The sequence below is a fragment of the Prunus avium genome, chromosome 3 (assembly GCF_965620075.1).
Source record: "Prunus avium chromosome 3, drPruAviu1.hap1.1, whole genome shotgun sequence".
Taxonomy (NCBI): domain Eukaryota; kingdom Viridiplantae; phylum Streptophyta; class Magnoliopsida; order Rosales; family Rosaceae; genus Prunus; species Prunus avium.
Window position 1 is genome coordinate 2,297,186 of NC_142286.1, and position 16,034 is coordinate 2,313,219.

Genomic DNA, 16,034 nt, shown 5'->3' on the forward strand with positions numbered 1-16,034 from the left:
TATATTATAAACTAAAAAGCTATTGACAGTCTGCAGCAAATTACAATCAAATGTGACTGTCACTGTTGAATGTGGCTTTGAGTTTGAGTGTAGTGTCCTACAACATTTTCCATGCATGTTTACTAATATATAATCAGGTGAGGAGAAATTGAATTGAGAAAAGTCAAAATCCAACTTCTTATTTTGATTCTGATTACGAATCAGTAAACATGCCATTAATACGATGATTTTGAAGCCTACCTCAGGTCAGGTGTAAAATTATACTTTTGAATTGATAAATGGTAACATCTTTCATGAAACATGAGAATCAAAGTTAAAGGATTTTGTGGGGTTTAGCTTTTATACAATCCAAGTAACAAACTTTTAACCAAAGTCATCACCCTTGCTCTACGTCATCTCATACATGTTGCAATCATGGAATGGATTGTTCTAATTCCATCGTTTTACACTTCTCAACCTTATTAGTGAAGAATAGTTTAGTAGCTGAAACGAGGAAAAGATAATCTAGAAAATGAATAGCCAGGGACAAAAACGAGTTTTCGGTTTAGTCAAAACCCTGAAATGAGCTTTCAGATCACTACTTTATATGTGAGAGAGAGAGAGAGAGAGAGAGTACCAAGCCAAAGTTGAAACAGAAACTCCACTAAAGTTGAAATAACATCACAAGCATGTCATGTTTGAACATTGACAAACAACGACCAAACATTGACATAGAAGGAAAAACATCAGCCAAGCGATTCAACTGACCTTAGTATCAACCTCCTATACAAAATTATATTAGATACAAGATAAACCTAAAGGAGTATTTGGAACAAGTCCACTCGACTTGCAAAACGTTTTATGTCCACGGGACCCCAATAAATTTTCTACTAGGGCTGTAAGATACTAAAGTTGAAGTAGAGGCAGCGCCATTACAACACCAAAGACGGAAATTAGCAACAACATCATCCAGGTTGGGAATGACTGCTTTTTGTTTTTCCTCGCCTCCTTCAAGGCATCTAGTCTTTTCATACCTCCTGTTGAGTCATCAACCTTTTCCAACAAAGGCCTGGAATTTTCTTGAGATGACTCAGATGACACCCGCTCTGTAATAAGCTGCTGCTGGTTATGCTTCTCCACATACTCGGGAAACATTTTCCGGAATGTTGGACTGTTTCCATAGAAAATTGTTAGACAGTACAATACAGATTCAAACTTGTCACACAGAACCCCAGAAACAAGCTCAAAAGTGGAGAACCCACACTAGGGTCAGAACAAGAAGCATGGGACGCTCAACCACAATCATGTATGAACATATTTTACTTTTGCCCTTGTGTGGCTTATATCATCAAAAGATAGAGAATATGAAACAAACTGTAGCAGGTCCAACAGACTTACTTTTTAGAGTTAAACGCAAGAGAAGCCTTTGCCAAACGTTGCTTCTCAGCAGTAGTAGTGTTCACACTGCCGGTAGTGGGACTGTTGTCCATCTGCATTAGAAAAGAGAAATTGAAACATTAAAGATGCTTCAAAGATCTGCCAACAAAAGGATGTGAAATTCCCAACCAAGATAACTATTAAATCTACATAAGAAAGTATTATCTGTTAAAAAATAAGAACAAGTTACAACAGAAAAAGATTGGCTGAACTACTGAAATATGCAGGAGAAGGGACATAAATCATCAAGGTTTGTTTATATTTAAAAATACAGCTACCTATACTTTGAGTACCATCCAAACAGATTAAACTCTACTAGGATCGCATCAGTAAGTTATAATTTTCGTTAAGCAAATGGAACTAAGGCAAAAACAAATTAGCATGCGAAAGAGGCACAATCAACTCACCATAAATGAAAGAAGCCCCGTAAGTATGCTGCATTTGTGAAGAACAGATGTTAGTGGAATTACAACTTACCACAAGTATAATATAAACAATAGCAACTCACTAACAAGAGAAAGCACACAAATATAATTAACATAAAATATAATTAAATAAATAAATAAAAAGCTCCTTCTAAACCCAGATGTGTCTAACCTTGACACAGACCACATTGGATTCCAACTTTCAGGATGGACTGCAAAGAAGCATAGGTAGACATGAAGTTAGTTATTTAAAAACAAAAAAGCACACTCGCACAAAAAAAGAAACATTCTATTTCAAAAAAAAACTCCATAAAACTTACAATCACTCATAGACAAACAAATTTTCTTCTGAGTCATGAATCTTCCATTGGGAGTAGTCATACTACAGACAGGAAGTAAAGTGTAATTTAGAATCAACAACGTGAATGCACACATAAAACAATTGCATGCTCAGAAACACAGAATTTCTCATAAACATTAAAAAATAAATTTTCTTCATAATTTTGACATACAAAAAGTACATACCTGATTCCTGGTGGTTTATATGGATATTCTGGAGGAAACTTGATCTTTCCATAGTAATATCCACCTATAATGCGTAGAGCAAAAAAAAACAAAAAAGCTAAGCTTTGATATCAAACCAAATGACTAATTTATGTAAAGTACCGAATATCATACACCAAATACAGAAAAAGGTGGGGTGTAACATAAGACAAACCTGCAAAAGGTGTTCCTTCACTTCCCTCCAACACGTAGTCTGAAGCATGTGATATAAAGAGTAAAGATTAAAATACCCAAACAAAATGAAATAAATTACAATATGACGAAGATAACTGTACCTACACACTTAGAAATACTATAGAAGAAGGATTATGGGAAGGATGAATTACACAAAAAACAGATTTATCGTGTGTTTGCTTTAGATTCTGCACTTCCAATGTGACTAGAAGTATGGTCGCACATTAACCTCTCGTGATGATAGTCAACTGACAGGCTTGACATATCAACAAAAAGATAATATACCCTACATTGTGAAAACCATGTTTGACAACTTTTTTTTTTCTGGGAAAAAACAAAACAAAACTGTTCTTGAGAACTAGTATGGAGTGTCTAACCTACAAAAGGCCTTATCATAATTCCCTTACTTCACAATGTTGAACCAACACCTTTCGGAATTTAAAAGTTTTGAACCCTTGTCCCGTGACTTCATCCTCATTTCACTAAAATCCTTAAATTAACATAAACCAACCCTAGAAGTGGCATTTAATGTTAGTTAATAGGGAAAATACCAAAAATGCTCAAACCCGGCATAAATTATAATGAAGTTTGACAAATCCCATTTCCACTGTACTGGACTGAAATTTCAAGAAGGCAGGAGATAGAGGAAATTTCAGTTGCACTTCAAGCGTCATAATTTTTTAACAATGCTGGTCAATGCTGTAACAATGCCTTAACTGATTTTGCAAAATGTGATTCTTATGCCACATCTTGCTCAAAGTTTTAGGCACATATGAGCAAATGAAATTCACCTTATTTACTCACTAAATATTGGAACCACAACTCTTTGTCTTGCTGATATAAAGAGAGCCAAAATGTCACTCGAAACTCAAATTTTCATATAGCGTTTTTTAATTGAAACAAATTACAAATACACCAAGAAAAATCCTATTTGAATTTAAAGGAAGTCAGTTGCGAATAAACTTACGCCACTCGAGAATATCATTTGGCGAAGGACGGGCCACAATATGAGAAACTGGTTCCTGTACATCAGCATATAGCACTATTAGCAACATCCAGAAGGATAAAACATAATAAAGTTCCAGGGTAGTCAAAAGGAGACATCAATTCTTAAACTAATGCACATATATCGGCTATAGTTCCAAACCTACGAGAAAAACAATAGCACTCGCACATATATCAGCTATAGTTCCAGACCTATGAGAAAAATAATAGCAATCAATCTGTTCAACAACTCAAAAATTACACAAAACATGGAGAGGAGCCAAACTCCATACCATGATGCGATCAAGAAACTAACTGAAAGAAAACAAAAGGAGAGATTTAACTGTCCAATTTATGAATGTAACAAGACCAAAAGATTACACTAAAAGTATATATGAGAACCATATACTGATATTGCAGTGAAACATCAGAATATATACACTGGTCAAGCAAGCAAATTTAATCACAAAGAACATAATTAGGATCTAAATGATATGAACTGATTATAACAGAGATTTGAAAACAAGTTGAGATGAACAAAAGAAGTCATACTTTGCAGAGTGCTCTATATTCCTTCTGGAGGCGCTTGACACATGCTTTCTCCGCCATTTCACAAAAAATGTAGCGAATAATATAATACTGAACTTCTTTGGTTTCAAATGTTATTACCAGTTCTCTGATAAACATAGAAGAAAATAACACACAAAGTTAGACTCTTATGAAGCAATCAACTTTACAGATCAAAGTGAGAATGTATTAAATTAAACCATTTACTGGACAAAAATAAATGTAAATTTAGTATAATCAACAAGTTGTCAATTTACCGTTCAATTAGAATTTAGGGTTTTAGCATAGAAAATCCCAATATAAAAAATTGCCAACTCCAATTGCAATCTCTACATTTCACCCTCTTCATTTATCTGTTTAATTAAACTATATTAACAACAAACCTAATCATAAATTCCTAACGTCAAGCACCAAACTTTAAGCCTTACGAATTCAACCACGCAATAAAACTCAACATTTAAAAACTAAAAATTCACAAAAAAAATACATATAGAACTGTTATGCAGGAACGTAGATCGGAACGAGAAAAAATTGAATTTGGAGCAAAACCTGATGAGATCGGCGTTTGGGGGATAAGCAAGAGACCTCGATCGCACATGTATGCGTTTACGAAGACAATTGCAGCTGAAAGCAGAAGGACGACGTCGTATTCAGCGATTTCCAATTTAACGATGTTTTCAAAGGCGTTATTTGTTAAGTCAGTCCCCCCCGACAGTCTCAGCTTCCTACCCTTCTTTCATAGGACCACAACTGATCCGGTCAACTTCAAATGACCGTTATACCCCTGATTCTCCCTTCTGCGAATGAGGTCGGTTGCTTTTTAAGGGTAGTTTAGTCAACCTAGATGAGATGCGCTCACTTTTTTTTTTTTTGGGCCTCTTCTAAAAAAATAGAACTCCTATATATTCCGGAAATAAAATTCCAAAGAAAAAAAAGGCAATAATACATAAATGATAAATCAAGTACAATCATATAATGGGATTTACACATGTGTTCAATACACACCACAAAAACATTATATCTAATTTTCACTCAATATATCTTAAATTTTTAAATTTAAGTTTTATTGGAAAATCTTTTTTTTGCGTTACAATGACGGTTGCTAGTCATAATCCAACATGTCGGCATATTTATGTTTTTAATATGGCCGGAGGAGATAAAGTAAGGTTGAGTAAAACTTGCATGTAACATATTTCTTACTCATTTCTATCTCCCGCCCACATCAAATGATCATGTGGGTTAAAGTTTTATATAAAAAATAAAAAGAATTAGGGTGAGATACAGCCCGCCCAATTCTCGATTTGCCATGACGTACATTGTGACCTGTTGAGCTTTCTTTCCAGAAGTGGAAGACTTCCCTCTGTTCCTCTCCATCAGGAAATCTCTATCTTCTTTCTTCAGTTCTTTTAATCATTGGTAAATGGAAACAGTCTCTCTGTATATCCTTATTATTACTTGCTGATCAAGAAAATTATGGAGAAAAAGAAAATGACAACGCAAACATAAAAATAAAAAGGCAATACCACAAGATCCAAGAGCTTCCTCAAAAGAGTACAAAAAAAGTGCCAAGCCAACTAGTTTCAGTCATCAGCAGCTGTTATCATATTTCTAGATCCAACACTGTCCCAGTAAACAAGTACCACTGCCTAATCACTAATAAAATTATAATAAACAACCCTTTTAGCTTCCCAAAAACAACATTACTACTATTAATATAAAATCACATGCCTCATCACATGACCCCAATTGCAGAAAATTGCAAATAAAAATATAAAAATATAAGGTGGATACATGACACATCATCATTTTCTTCTCCAAAATCTGCAGGTCAGAGTTGCAGCATGTAACAGTCAAAGTTGAGCACATGATCCCACTGATATCAGATCCCAATTGGGATTTTTCCCTTTCTTTTTTTTTTGAAACATAAATTTTGGTATATAAATCAAAGACTAGACCATCATTTCATTTCATATCTAATCATAGGCTTCAAGTTTATCTATCTTATTCACACTCACTGAGCAGATGAATATGAAGACTTGGTCTAGAGTTCTAGCTGCTCTGGCTCTTGCTCTTTCCATGGTGCTCTCAACATGGCCTGATATTGCAGCAGCACAAGCTCGTCCATTAACTTCCGCTTCTGCTTCTGCATCGAAAAAAGCAGCTTCTGCATCTTCATCACAAGGTCTTGAAGATTTGAAGGCAAAGAAGAAGAACCCGTATAAGCAAGTTGGCTCAAGCTTTAGAAGAATACCACCCAGCACTTCAAATCCCACACAGAACAAGTAAAGTATACTTCCAAGCTCTTTCATGCCTCTCTCTCTCTCTCTCTCTCTCTCTCTCTCTCCCTCTCTCTCCACCACTTGAAGATTTCCCATAATTGACCTCAGTTGCCTTGCTTTCTTTTTCCAGGTCCAATCCTCCATAAGGTGGCTGAAAGTGGAACTACAGAACAACAAGGGGTATCTAGCTAGCTAGCTTTCTCTCTCGTTCATTTTTAGACCACTTGTAATGCAACTGCAGTTTTGCTACCTAGCTAAGGTTTTGTTAGCTCTGATTTTGAGTGTAAATTTGTAGTCTTTTTGTGATGTATATATAGAAGAATAACATGTTTCTGTTACAATAACAAAAGGATTGAGAACCAAGATCAAGATCAAATGTTTTCTCCTCAATTTTGGTTTGAAACCACTGCAAAGTCACTGATAATATCATACTATTAACATTGTTATCACGTGCCTGATCACGTGACCCTTTATTGAAATATATACCTCACCGTTGTGGCCAAAGCATACAGCTCAGAGTTGCATTATGTAACTGAGAGTTCAGCACATGATTCCACTGATATCAGATCCAAATTTGGTTTATTTTTTCACCTGTTTTCGCACCAGAAAATTAGGTAGAAATCAACGACTAACACATCTATGATAATTACACAACGGTTTTTACATCTTAAGCGCCTATTTTTCACCTATTTTTGCACCATTTGTGTAATCACATCATAAACACCACGGCAAGGAAGAACCCTTGTAAAAGCAGGTTGGCTTGTCCTTCCAAAGGGCACCGCCAAATCCAACTCCTCCTTCATAGATGTCCGAAAGAGAGGAAGTACAGAACCAAACATGGGGAAACTCGGCAGCGTTAGTTTTCATTCATTCAAGGCTTTTGAAAGTAAATTTATCTATAATTTTCTTGATACATACAGAACAGTATCATTCCGTTACAGAAGGCTATGACTTAAAAACCTCAACTTGAAAAACAGGAACAAGAACAAAACAGAACTAAGAACTTTGCTCTCACACATGAAATTCTCCAATTCAGTTAGCCTATGCTACCAATTCAAACATCTCAAGACTAAGAGCAATTAAATAGTTATATCCAACCAGCATTTTTTTTCTTCTTTTTGGGAGCGCTTCTTCCAGGCTGGTATCTCTCCCTCTCCAACTGGGTTTATACCCTCTGCGGCGCTGGAGAAGGTTACAAAACATGAGATTGAAGCAGATGATCCACATCCTCATCTTTTCAACTTCTTAGGGGATTTTTGCAAAACATCCTCTCTGTGCCGTTTCTTCTCTGCCTTATCCATGGATTGGGATGTCCCCTCATCTGTGACTATATTCTTCGACTTATTCTTCTTCACTTTAGGAACATCCTCATCGGCCGAATTTCTTGCAAACTTCTTGCTGCTCTTTTCTGGTTTATTTGGTTTGCGTTTGAAGCCTGTTGTACTCAAAAATGGCGCAGGAGATGCCTGGAGATGTGCGATTTCTTCCCGCATTTGGTTTATTTTATTCGGTTGTGATGTCTTCTTAGAATCATCAGAAAGAAAGCTGCTGTTCTTTGACGGCTTGGTCTCACTAGAGCCAAATGTAGAATAGAATTCATTGAAAGTTGATTGTTTTGATTCTTGCCTGGACCTCCATTGATCAGGTCTAGCAGCAAACCTGTCATTTACACAAGGTTAAGTACATAAACTGCAAAGATTCAACTCCTAACAAATAATGCTAAAACTAAGTATCCGAAATGATAAATTTATGGTTTCTTCAAAGAAGTTTGTGCACAATTGAGCGACAGAAGATAGCCAGCTATGTGCTAATTACTTCGGTGAATTATTTAAGATACAAGAGCAAGCTTTCCTTAACAAAGAAAAACGATTGACACACATCCTGACTAACAATGAAGCACATAAAAATCTTGATATTCTGAAATAGAACATGGCCAACAGCTTACCCATCAACATCTAATTTCCTCATGAGATGAGGACCTTGCTTCGTATTCCAAAGCTCACTTTGCACAGTTAACAACTCAGATACTATGGCCTCTCTCAGTGAGATGTTACCCACAGTAAAACACTTTTCAACAGTAAAGGAACCAGATGATTGCAATGAAAGCTCTCCAAAATGTCCACGAAGCCTTCAAAGTATGCAACAGAAGATCCAATTAAAAAATGTTTTAATTGCCTAGAACCATAAGACAAAAGCAAATATATGGGCATCCTGATAGATACACAGGCTATGTAAGCATACAATCTACCAATTAAGTTACACAGCATACTTCATGATTAGTCGGCGCTTCAGTTTTGCAGAAGCATCTGAACTTAGAAAAGCTTCAATAACACGAGCACCTCCAGAATCTTTAGCAGCTTCGAGGATATTATCAGCATTGAGGGATGTAATACTTGTAATGAAAGGCTGTATAAATTCCTGTGAAGTGAAACAGTAAATCAGTAGAAACAAATACAAGATTGCAATGCAAGAACCAATTAAGTGAACGAGCTTCAATCCTAATTGCATTATTTTATTTCCTGAATGTCCTAACAAGAAAATATGAATTTATAATTGCAGTGACCAAACTCAATAGATTTTCTCTAAAAAGGCAAAACTGAAAATAGATATTCCATCAATGGAAACAGAATATTACATAGAGAGAAAAGATGACATACAAAGGGGGTGGGGGTGGGGGGTGATTTTCTTTTAAATGGAAATGGAGAGAGCGAAAGTGCAACAGTGGAAATGCTACAAGTATTTATTTCAATATTTTAAGAAGCATCACAATATGCTAAAACTATATAACTATATATAGAAACACCCAATATGATAGTTGGGGGCTCTGATTTGAGTACAACTACGAGAAAGGTTCCATACATTTTGAAATCGAAAAACTCCTTGCAGAATCAAAGAACCCATTACGTGCATTTTAGCACCGCTTGGCCAATTCCAATTAGACTTATCTTCACAGTAGAAATAGCTGTCAAGAAACAGTATCCGGGGAACAATGCATGTCGAAGATTCATTACTTGAATGTATAGCCGTAGCAAGGGCCTCACAACACTGTCAAACATGTAATGGAAACATAACTACGATCAGAATGAGTATCAGGACTCACAACCAGAACAAAGTCTTGTTAACAAGTAAATACCATCCATGATCCATCTAATTTATTTATCAGTAAAACTGTAATTGAACTGATTGTTGGGGGGGGAACCACAATTTGGCAGAATATGTTAAATTTAAAATACACAAATACCGAGGTGAAATTAAAGAAATTATGAACGATAACACAAATTCTTTTCTGACCTTATGTTCATAAATATGAAGCCTCTGACTTGCAGCAATCAGCGAAGCAATGACTCCTGATTTTCCCATTTTAAGCAGATCCTTAAATTTCGAACCAAGCTCCTCCCAGATCACCTCCATCTAATGGACAAATTGGCAATAAGGTGTTATGACAGATTGAAGACCACCTTTTGCATGGAGATATGCCAAAGTAGCTAAAATAGGAGAGCAGTACAGAAAAGTAAATGGAATAGGCTAATTTGAAGTTAACATTTATATTAACTCCGCATAATGGAAATGCTAATCGAAAAGAATTACAGGGTGCGGTGGAGCATGATGAGGGGTATAAAGTGTCAAAAAGCAGCATTGTCACAAAACATACCTGATCTTGACTCCCTGCATGAGAAATTAGTGCTTGAATGACAAAGTTTCCACAATGATGAGATGAAAGCTCAAATAATGAGTTTCTAAAAACTTTTGTGAACATTTCATTGTACAAGACTTCAGGAGCCACTTCCAAAGCAACCTGCAATGTTCAGAACATATAACTAAAATGAAGATAAACCAAACTACAATCAAGGAGAAAAGGATAGCAGAAGATAAATAGATGTCTTGTCATCAGTCCTTCACATTCTGCAGATTTGGCCAGCTATATCTTGTTTTTTGTTTTATTTTTAAATTTTGGGGGAGGCAGAAGCTGTGTTACCCGTTAGAACTGCATAGTTACAGCTGCAGGTACGAAAAGATTATTTTGATCCCACAATTGACTAAAGGAAGTTTAATTGTTAATGTAGCATAACCATCTCACTAACGTATAAGCTCAAACAAGTTATGATTGTAGTAAAGGCTATATAAAACTACACAAATTTCGTCACATCGGAATATTGGGATGAAATCAGTTAGTAGTTTTCAGAAAATGATTATCAAGATTGATTTCCGTCATGCCATTTATGACACCAATTTGATATCAAATTGACAATTTATAAAGGCATGCCTGGATTAAGCACACAATTAATAGAAGAACATGGCAACTTGCCCTTTTGTAAAATTTCACGCAGGAATAAGCATTGTTCATGCAAACTTTATGAAGAAAGTGTTTACCTCCATTAAATGGCTAAATGCTGTTTCTTTCATAAGATATAAAATATTTCTCGCTTTAGTCGTTTTAATGGAATCTCCTTCTAAAATTTCTTCCCTGGTACATCCAATAAGAATGGGAATTATTTGCAACAGCTTTTCTTCATCTCCTGCTAACAATTTCAAAGCACTCTGCCGGGCAAAAAAAAAAAATTGTTATAATACAATTCAACATGGACACAGACCATGCACGTATATTGCAAACGAAAAAGAAAAACAAAAAATAAGACTATGAAAAGAACTTGATTCTGTAGAAATCCTAGGCATCCAAAAGATCAAGTTTTAGATGATCAAATTATTATACTTGACCAATTTCATCCATGAAGGAGTAACCTCTCACCTCAAAAAAAAAAAAAAAAAACTATACCACAAATGCTTAAATGAAAGGAAAATTTGCTCCCTCCCCTTTTCATAGATGAACAAATAAAGGGGAAAGAACCCACTGACCACAAAATAGACTTCCACACTTAGAATTGGGTATATTAAATTTGTCACAAATTTTGAGAAGTATACTCTGGTGGATTGTCTTAAGACTCATCAGATGCTAATCAAGTATCACAAATGGAGATCTGGACCATATATGAAAACTGACTTATGGAGTTGTCAACACTATATTACGAATTAGGATGCTATTAACCAGGTTGTATATTTTACTTATTAAGATGCTATTAATACCATGTTGTCAACTCTATATTAACTTCTTCTTTTTTCACTTTACTTTTTTTTTTATACATTTGGTAATGAATAACTTATCAGTTCTCAATTGACATTCAAAAAGAAAAGCAACTCCTAGGTGTAGAAAAAAATAGTATGATAGAATATTAGAACTTGCCTGCAGAACCAAACTGCTGTACTGATCAACTTGCATGGTCTTAATGTTGTTCTGGATACACTTTGACATCCCTGAAACAAGAAAGTCAAGTAAACCTGGGAATCCCTGTACAGCCTGTGGTGAAATATCTGTGTCTGCTCGAGATGCCTTGAAATTCAACCGCTCTGCAAGGACTGAAGAAGACTTTCTCCGGTTAAACTCAGAAGAATCCAATGGTACTCCTTTAAAAAGAGAAAGAAGACTTCGTAGAACATGAGATCCATAGCAATCGCACATCAGATCACCAGGATTCTTTACAATCACCTGACAAGAAACAAAATATATTATATTATGAATTGAAGGGAAAAAAGAAGATCATAGTTTACATATGCCCCTACTACCTTTCTGTTTCAACTGTTTTAAATTTCTTAAAATGAAAGAAAAAAAGAAACTGGAAGTTTTTACATCACTTAATTGAACATTTAACATTCATAACCGCTAGCTTATTATAATCAAATTATCTGGATATCTTCTGGTTTTAAAATTCCAGAGATAGAACAGGCAACAACTGACCAAATGCTGAAGATATTGACCCAAAATCACTTCTTGTAATTAAGAACATCAAACACTTAATACCTTGCATATTGCATTTAGAGTGTCTTCAATAACAGAATAGACATCGTTGTCCTGAAGATGCTGCGATAAAGACTTGATTGCAGTCTCAGCTACATGAGAACCAGAACGGTCCATTGCAATAGAAGGGAAGTCCTTTGCGCAGCTTCGAAGGAAAGAACAAAGAGAGTTAACGTCACAGCCCTCAAGAAGAGTCTGCATAGTGTGGCTTAAGTAATAATCGGTTGCAAGTTCAAATTCTTTCCCCCTAGCTTCCTCCAGGGCATTACCACATACAACCGACCGCTCCTCCATATCAACCCCATTACTCTCAATAAGGTTAGCAATTTCCGAAAAGTACTTTGTGGTTTCGGGATCAACCTGTTTCCTACAACAAGTACTCAAAAACATTAAAATGCCAAACAATTCACAAAGTAACCATCTTTCTCAAAACCCGTCATTGAAAAAACTTATCATGTAATACCTAACAACTGCTCTTTGTGTTTCCCAATCGCTTTGACGTTGTGAGCCCCGCCCGGATCCATTTTTGTTGACATTGGCATCAAAGGAATTACTTTGTTTGTCAGGCTTTCGGCTCATACCCATTTTCTTTCTACTCCGTTTGTGTGAATTATCCTCATCACCCATTATGCCTACAAGTCGTCTCAATGGCAATGCCTTAGACCCAAAAGAAACCATAAGCAACCCTCCCAGCACCACTCACACACAAATTTCAACAGCTTCCTAGTATAAAACAGAATAACTACCAATAACCCAAACAAACAACAAAGAAATTAAGTCAGAGAACGTAAACAGCCAGCATGCTGAAAATTTAATAAACAAATGAAATCAATAACAAAAGTAGCTAACAGTATTTCTTCCAATAATATTATTGTTTGAAAACCTAGAAATTAGGAAAATAGCAAGTGCAATTCAATTCAGAAGAACAGATATATTATTACTACGAAACCAGTAATTTATTTTTATAAATGAAAAATGGGAAAAGATGAAGCTTACTTTTGCTTCTGTGGAGTTGCCGCTAGTCTGGTACTCTCTCTTTGTTCACAAACCTAACTAGAATTTGCACCAAAACGTTGTTTGCAATTTGCCTTCGCTCTAAACGGCTGCGTTTCGATCGTTAAGGGTTTAAGGGTTTTGAACGAAATTTCTCAACCCGACCCGACGGTATTGAGACCACATAGGAAAATAACCGAACTTCTTTTTTTAATCGGTTCAATTTTCTCACTGGGCCTAAACCTAAACATGACACAACAAGATCGGACCAGACTCATGGACATTGGCCCTCTACAACACAACTTACTAAAATTGTGATTTTTCTTCCTTTTCAGTCAATGTTATTACTACTGTAATCTAAAAGGAGGAGATTCGAAACGAGGCGGGTTGACTGACCTAACTCACGTCTGCAATAAATTCCTCCTAAACAAGAATCAAATACTTTTCAAAAATAATAATAAAACATGGTCTAATAGATGGAAAAAAAAAAAAAAGAAGTTAAAGAGTATCATTAGCTGCCCAACAAAATAATAATATGTGTTTTTTATTTATCAAAAAGATGTATTATCGAAATCCTAAATGGTTAGCATGAAAGTAGAGAGAACAATAACATGTGTTGTTGTTTTTGTTTCTGTACTCAATAACATCACATGCAAGTGTTCTTTAAGATATAATTAAAAAATAATACTGTGTTGTTATATTACGGTATTATTCATTTTTATATATATATATTCTTAATATTTTTCTTTATAATTCTTTGAAAAGATGCTCTGGTTGTGCTTTGAATACTGGAACATTGCACGGGTTTGTTCACTCTCTGACAGACTCTTTGGGTCTTTCTTTTCAACGAAGTTTCTTCTCAGCTCTCTCTAACGTCACAATTCTGTGGAGACAGATAAGATTAAAGCCTCATCTCTTTGGCTCTTGGCCCTTTGCTAAAAAGTATGTGTGATTTGGTTGGAGATTACATTGTTAGTGAGGATTGTTATATATAATTAACTAACCGGAAGAGCGAGCCACTTGTAACTCAAGTACTTGTAACTCAAGTGATCAAAGGCATTTACATTTAAGGTTCTAGACTCGATTCTCCGCTCTTTCAATATCGCTTATATTTATTATAAATAAATAAAAATTAAAGTTAGATATGTATGGTTGAGTGGGACGAGATGCATGTAGTACATGAGTCTCTGCCATCTCATTTTCTCTTTCTCTCATGCCTCATTGTCTTTCTTGTCATCTCTGTACCTATATGATGTTACAAGTCTACACAAATTATATCACTTGAGCAAGGGGTTTGTAACTTATTTGATTAAGAGTATTTACCCGTGTACCGATTATTATAGGTTCGATTCTTCTCTCTTATCGCTTGTATTACAAAAAAAGTTATGAGTTTAAAAACTAATGATTAATTTATATAAAAATATAATTTAAGGTCCAATAGATTTTCTCCACTTGCAGGTCAAATTGGGTGCTTTACAGTCTAGTGTATCCTGCGAAGGTGTAGACTTTTCAAACATCCACTGAGAATTGATTTGTACTTGATTTGGCATTCAGTTTGTATTGTAGTTGTGAAAATTAAAGACTGAAAAACAAACAGATCGATGGGGACAACTGTTCTTGGAAGCTATTAGCTTAAAACAGACAGCTGGGAATGGTCCTCCCAGTCTCATCGTTTTAATTGTAAAGATGATAATATTTTAACCAAGTTTTTTTTATAGTTTGTCAGAGCCTTGGTTGGTAGCTGTAATTAGAAATAAACAATTGTTAATTAACTCGAAATCATTAAGCAACTAAGTTTTTTAATGATATTATATTAGATTTCTTCCAGCATCTGAAAATCCACCAAATGGAACATCTGACAGAGTATATGTTAACTGTCATATATCAAATATATATATTTTGTGGGAAACTAAAATCAGCACTATGTGTGGGTCGTCTAAGCTGGTTGCAACCAAAATATAGTTTTGATTCCTTGCCGACACCCCTTGGCAAATTGTTAACTACACGATTAAGTTTAAACATCATGCGTTTTTTCACACATTAAAAAAAATAATTATGATCAGGGTGCTTAGCTATCATTTAAAACAAAACACGACGTGATTATAATTTGTGATAATTTGAGTTACACGAATTTTTAATGCTAGGACAACATGAATATTGTGGAACCATGTAGATTGCTAGAAACCATGTTTTCTCTAGATCTGTTACGGATGTAGTGGTGGGTGTGGCCGTGACAACACTTCTTCAGGTTGTAGTGGTAGGGTTGGTTTAGACTCATAGGTTGCTTTAGGGTTTCGGTTATGTTGGGTATGTGAGCTAGTTGTTTTAGTGCGGCTTTTGTCCGCTTTAACATGTTAATTTGTTGCTCTTTAGGGATTGATACTTTTGATGTCCTTTATTGTAATGTTGAAGTTTACCTTTGATCAAACACGGATGCTATAGAGGGCTTTTAATTAATCATTTGATAAATTAAGCTAATGGGATCAACAAAATTTAGACGTATTGTTGTTACGCAAGAAGAATGTAACAAGTGAAGAAATAAGAAAATTTTCTCAAAATCGGTATAGTTCTGATGAAGGAGGGCTCATGAAAAGCAGCGTGACCTTCATTGTAGTTAGATTTTGAGACCATGGATAAAATAAAAGTAATAAAAAGTTTTGGGTTTTGGGAAAAAACAAAAAAGGGTTGATGAACAGTCATTTTCTTCACTCTAGATCATAGTTATCTTTTAGCATATATCACGTGTGTAAAGAGCATACAAATAGGGCCCTGGCTGGCCTA

General features: G+C 35.3%; 2 protein-coding genes across 3 annotated transcripts; both read right to left on the bottom strand.

The window, feature by feature from the left end:
* Positions 1 to 626: 626 nt before the first annotated feature.
* LOC110761641 (ubiquitin-conjugating enzyme E2 34) lies at positions 627 to 4,843 on the bottom strand. Its single transcript, XM_021964176.2, has 10 exons — positions 4,680 to 4,843; positions 4,116 to 4,239; positions 3,547 to 3,601; positions 2,560 to 2,598; positions 2,367 to 2,430; positions 2,162 to 2,223; positions 2,014 to 2,053; positions 1,824 to 1,851; positions 1,378 to 1,469; positions 627 to 1,150 (listed from the first exon to the last, which is right to left on the bottom strand). The coding sequence occupies exons 2-10, from the start codon at positions 4,170 to 4,172 to the stop codon at positions 886 to 888; spliced, it is 702 nt and encodes a 233-aa protein (XP_021819868.1). The 5' UTR covers positions 4,173 to 4,239; positions 4,680 to 4,843; the 3' UTR covers positions 627 to 885.
* A 2,404-nt stretch (positions 4,844 to 7,247) lies between these two features.
* On the bottom strand, positions 7,248 to 13,365 carry PUM23 (pumilio 23). Of its 2 annotated transcripts, none has more exons than XM_021964241.2 (11): positions 13,257 to 13,365; positions 12,724 to 13,002; positions 12,264 to 12,627; positions 11,649 to 11,951; positions 10,781 to 10,948; positions 10,062 to 10,205; positions 9,701 to 9,820; positions 9,269 to 9,454; positions 8,679 to 8,827; positions 8,355 to 8,537; positions 7,248 to 8,068 (listed from the first exon to the last, which is right to left on the bottom strand). In XM_021964241.2, the coding sequence occupies exons 2-11, from the start codon at positions 12,936 to 12,938 to the stop codon at positions 7,639 to 7,641; spliced, it is 2,262 nt and encodes a 753-aa protein (XP_021819933.2). In that variant the 5' UTR covers positions 12,939 to 13,002; positions 13,257 to 13,365; the 3' UTR covers positions 7,248 to 7,638. The 2 variants fall into 2 exon arrangements, with proteins under 2 accessions (XP_021819933.2, XP_021819934.2); XM_021964242.2 differs by having other exon boundaries at positions 12,724 to 12,917; positions 13,257 to 13,355.
* Between the last annotated feature and the right edge of the window lie 2,669 nt (positions 13,366 to 16,034).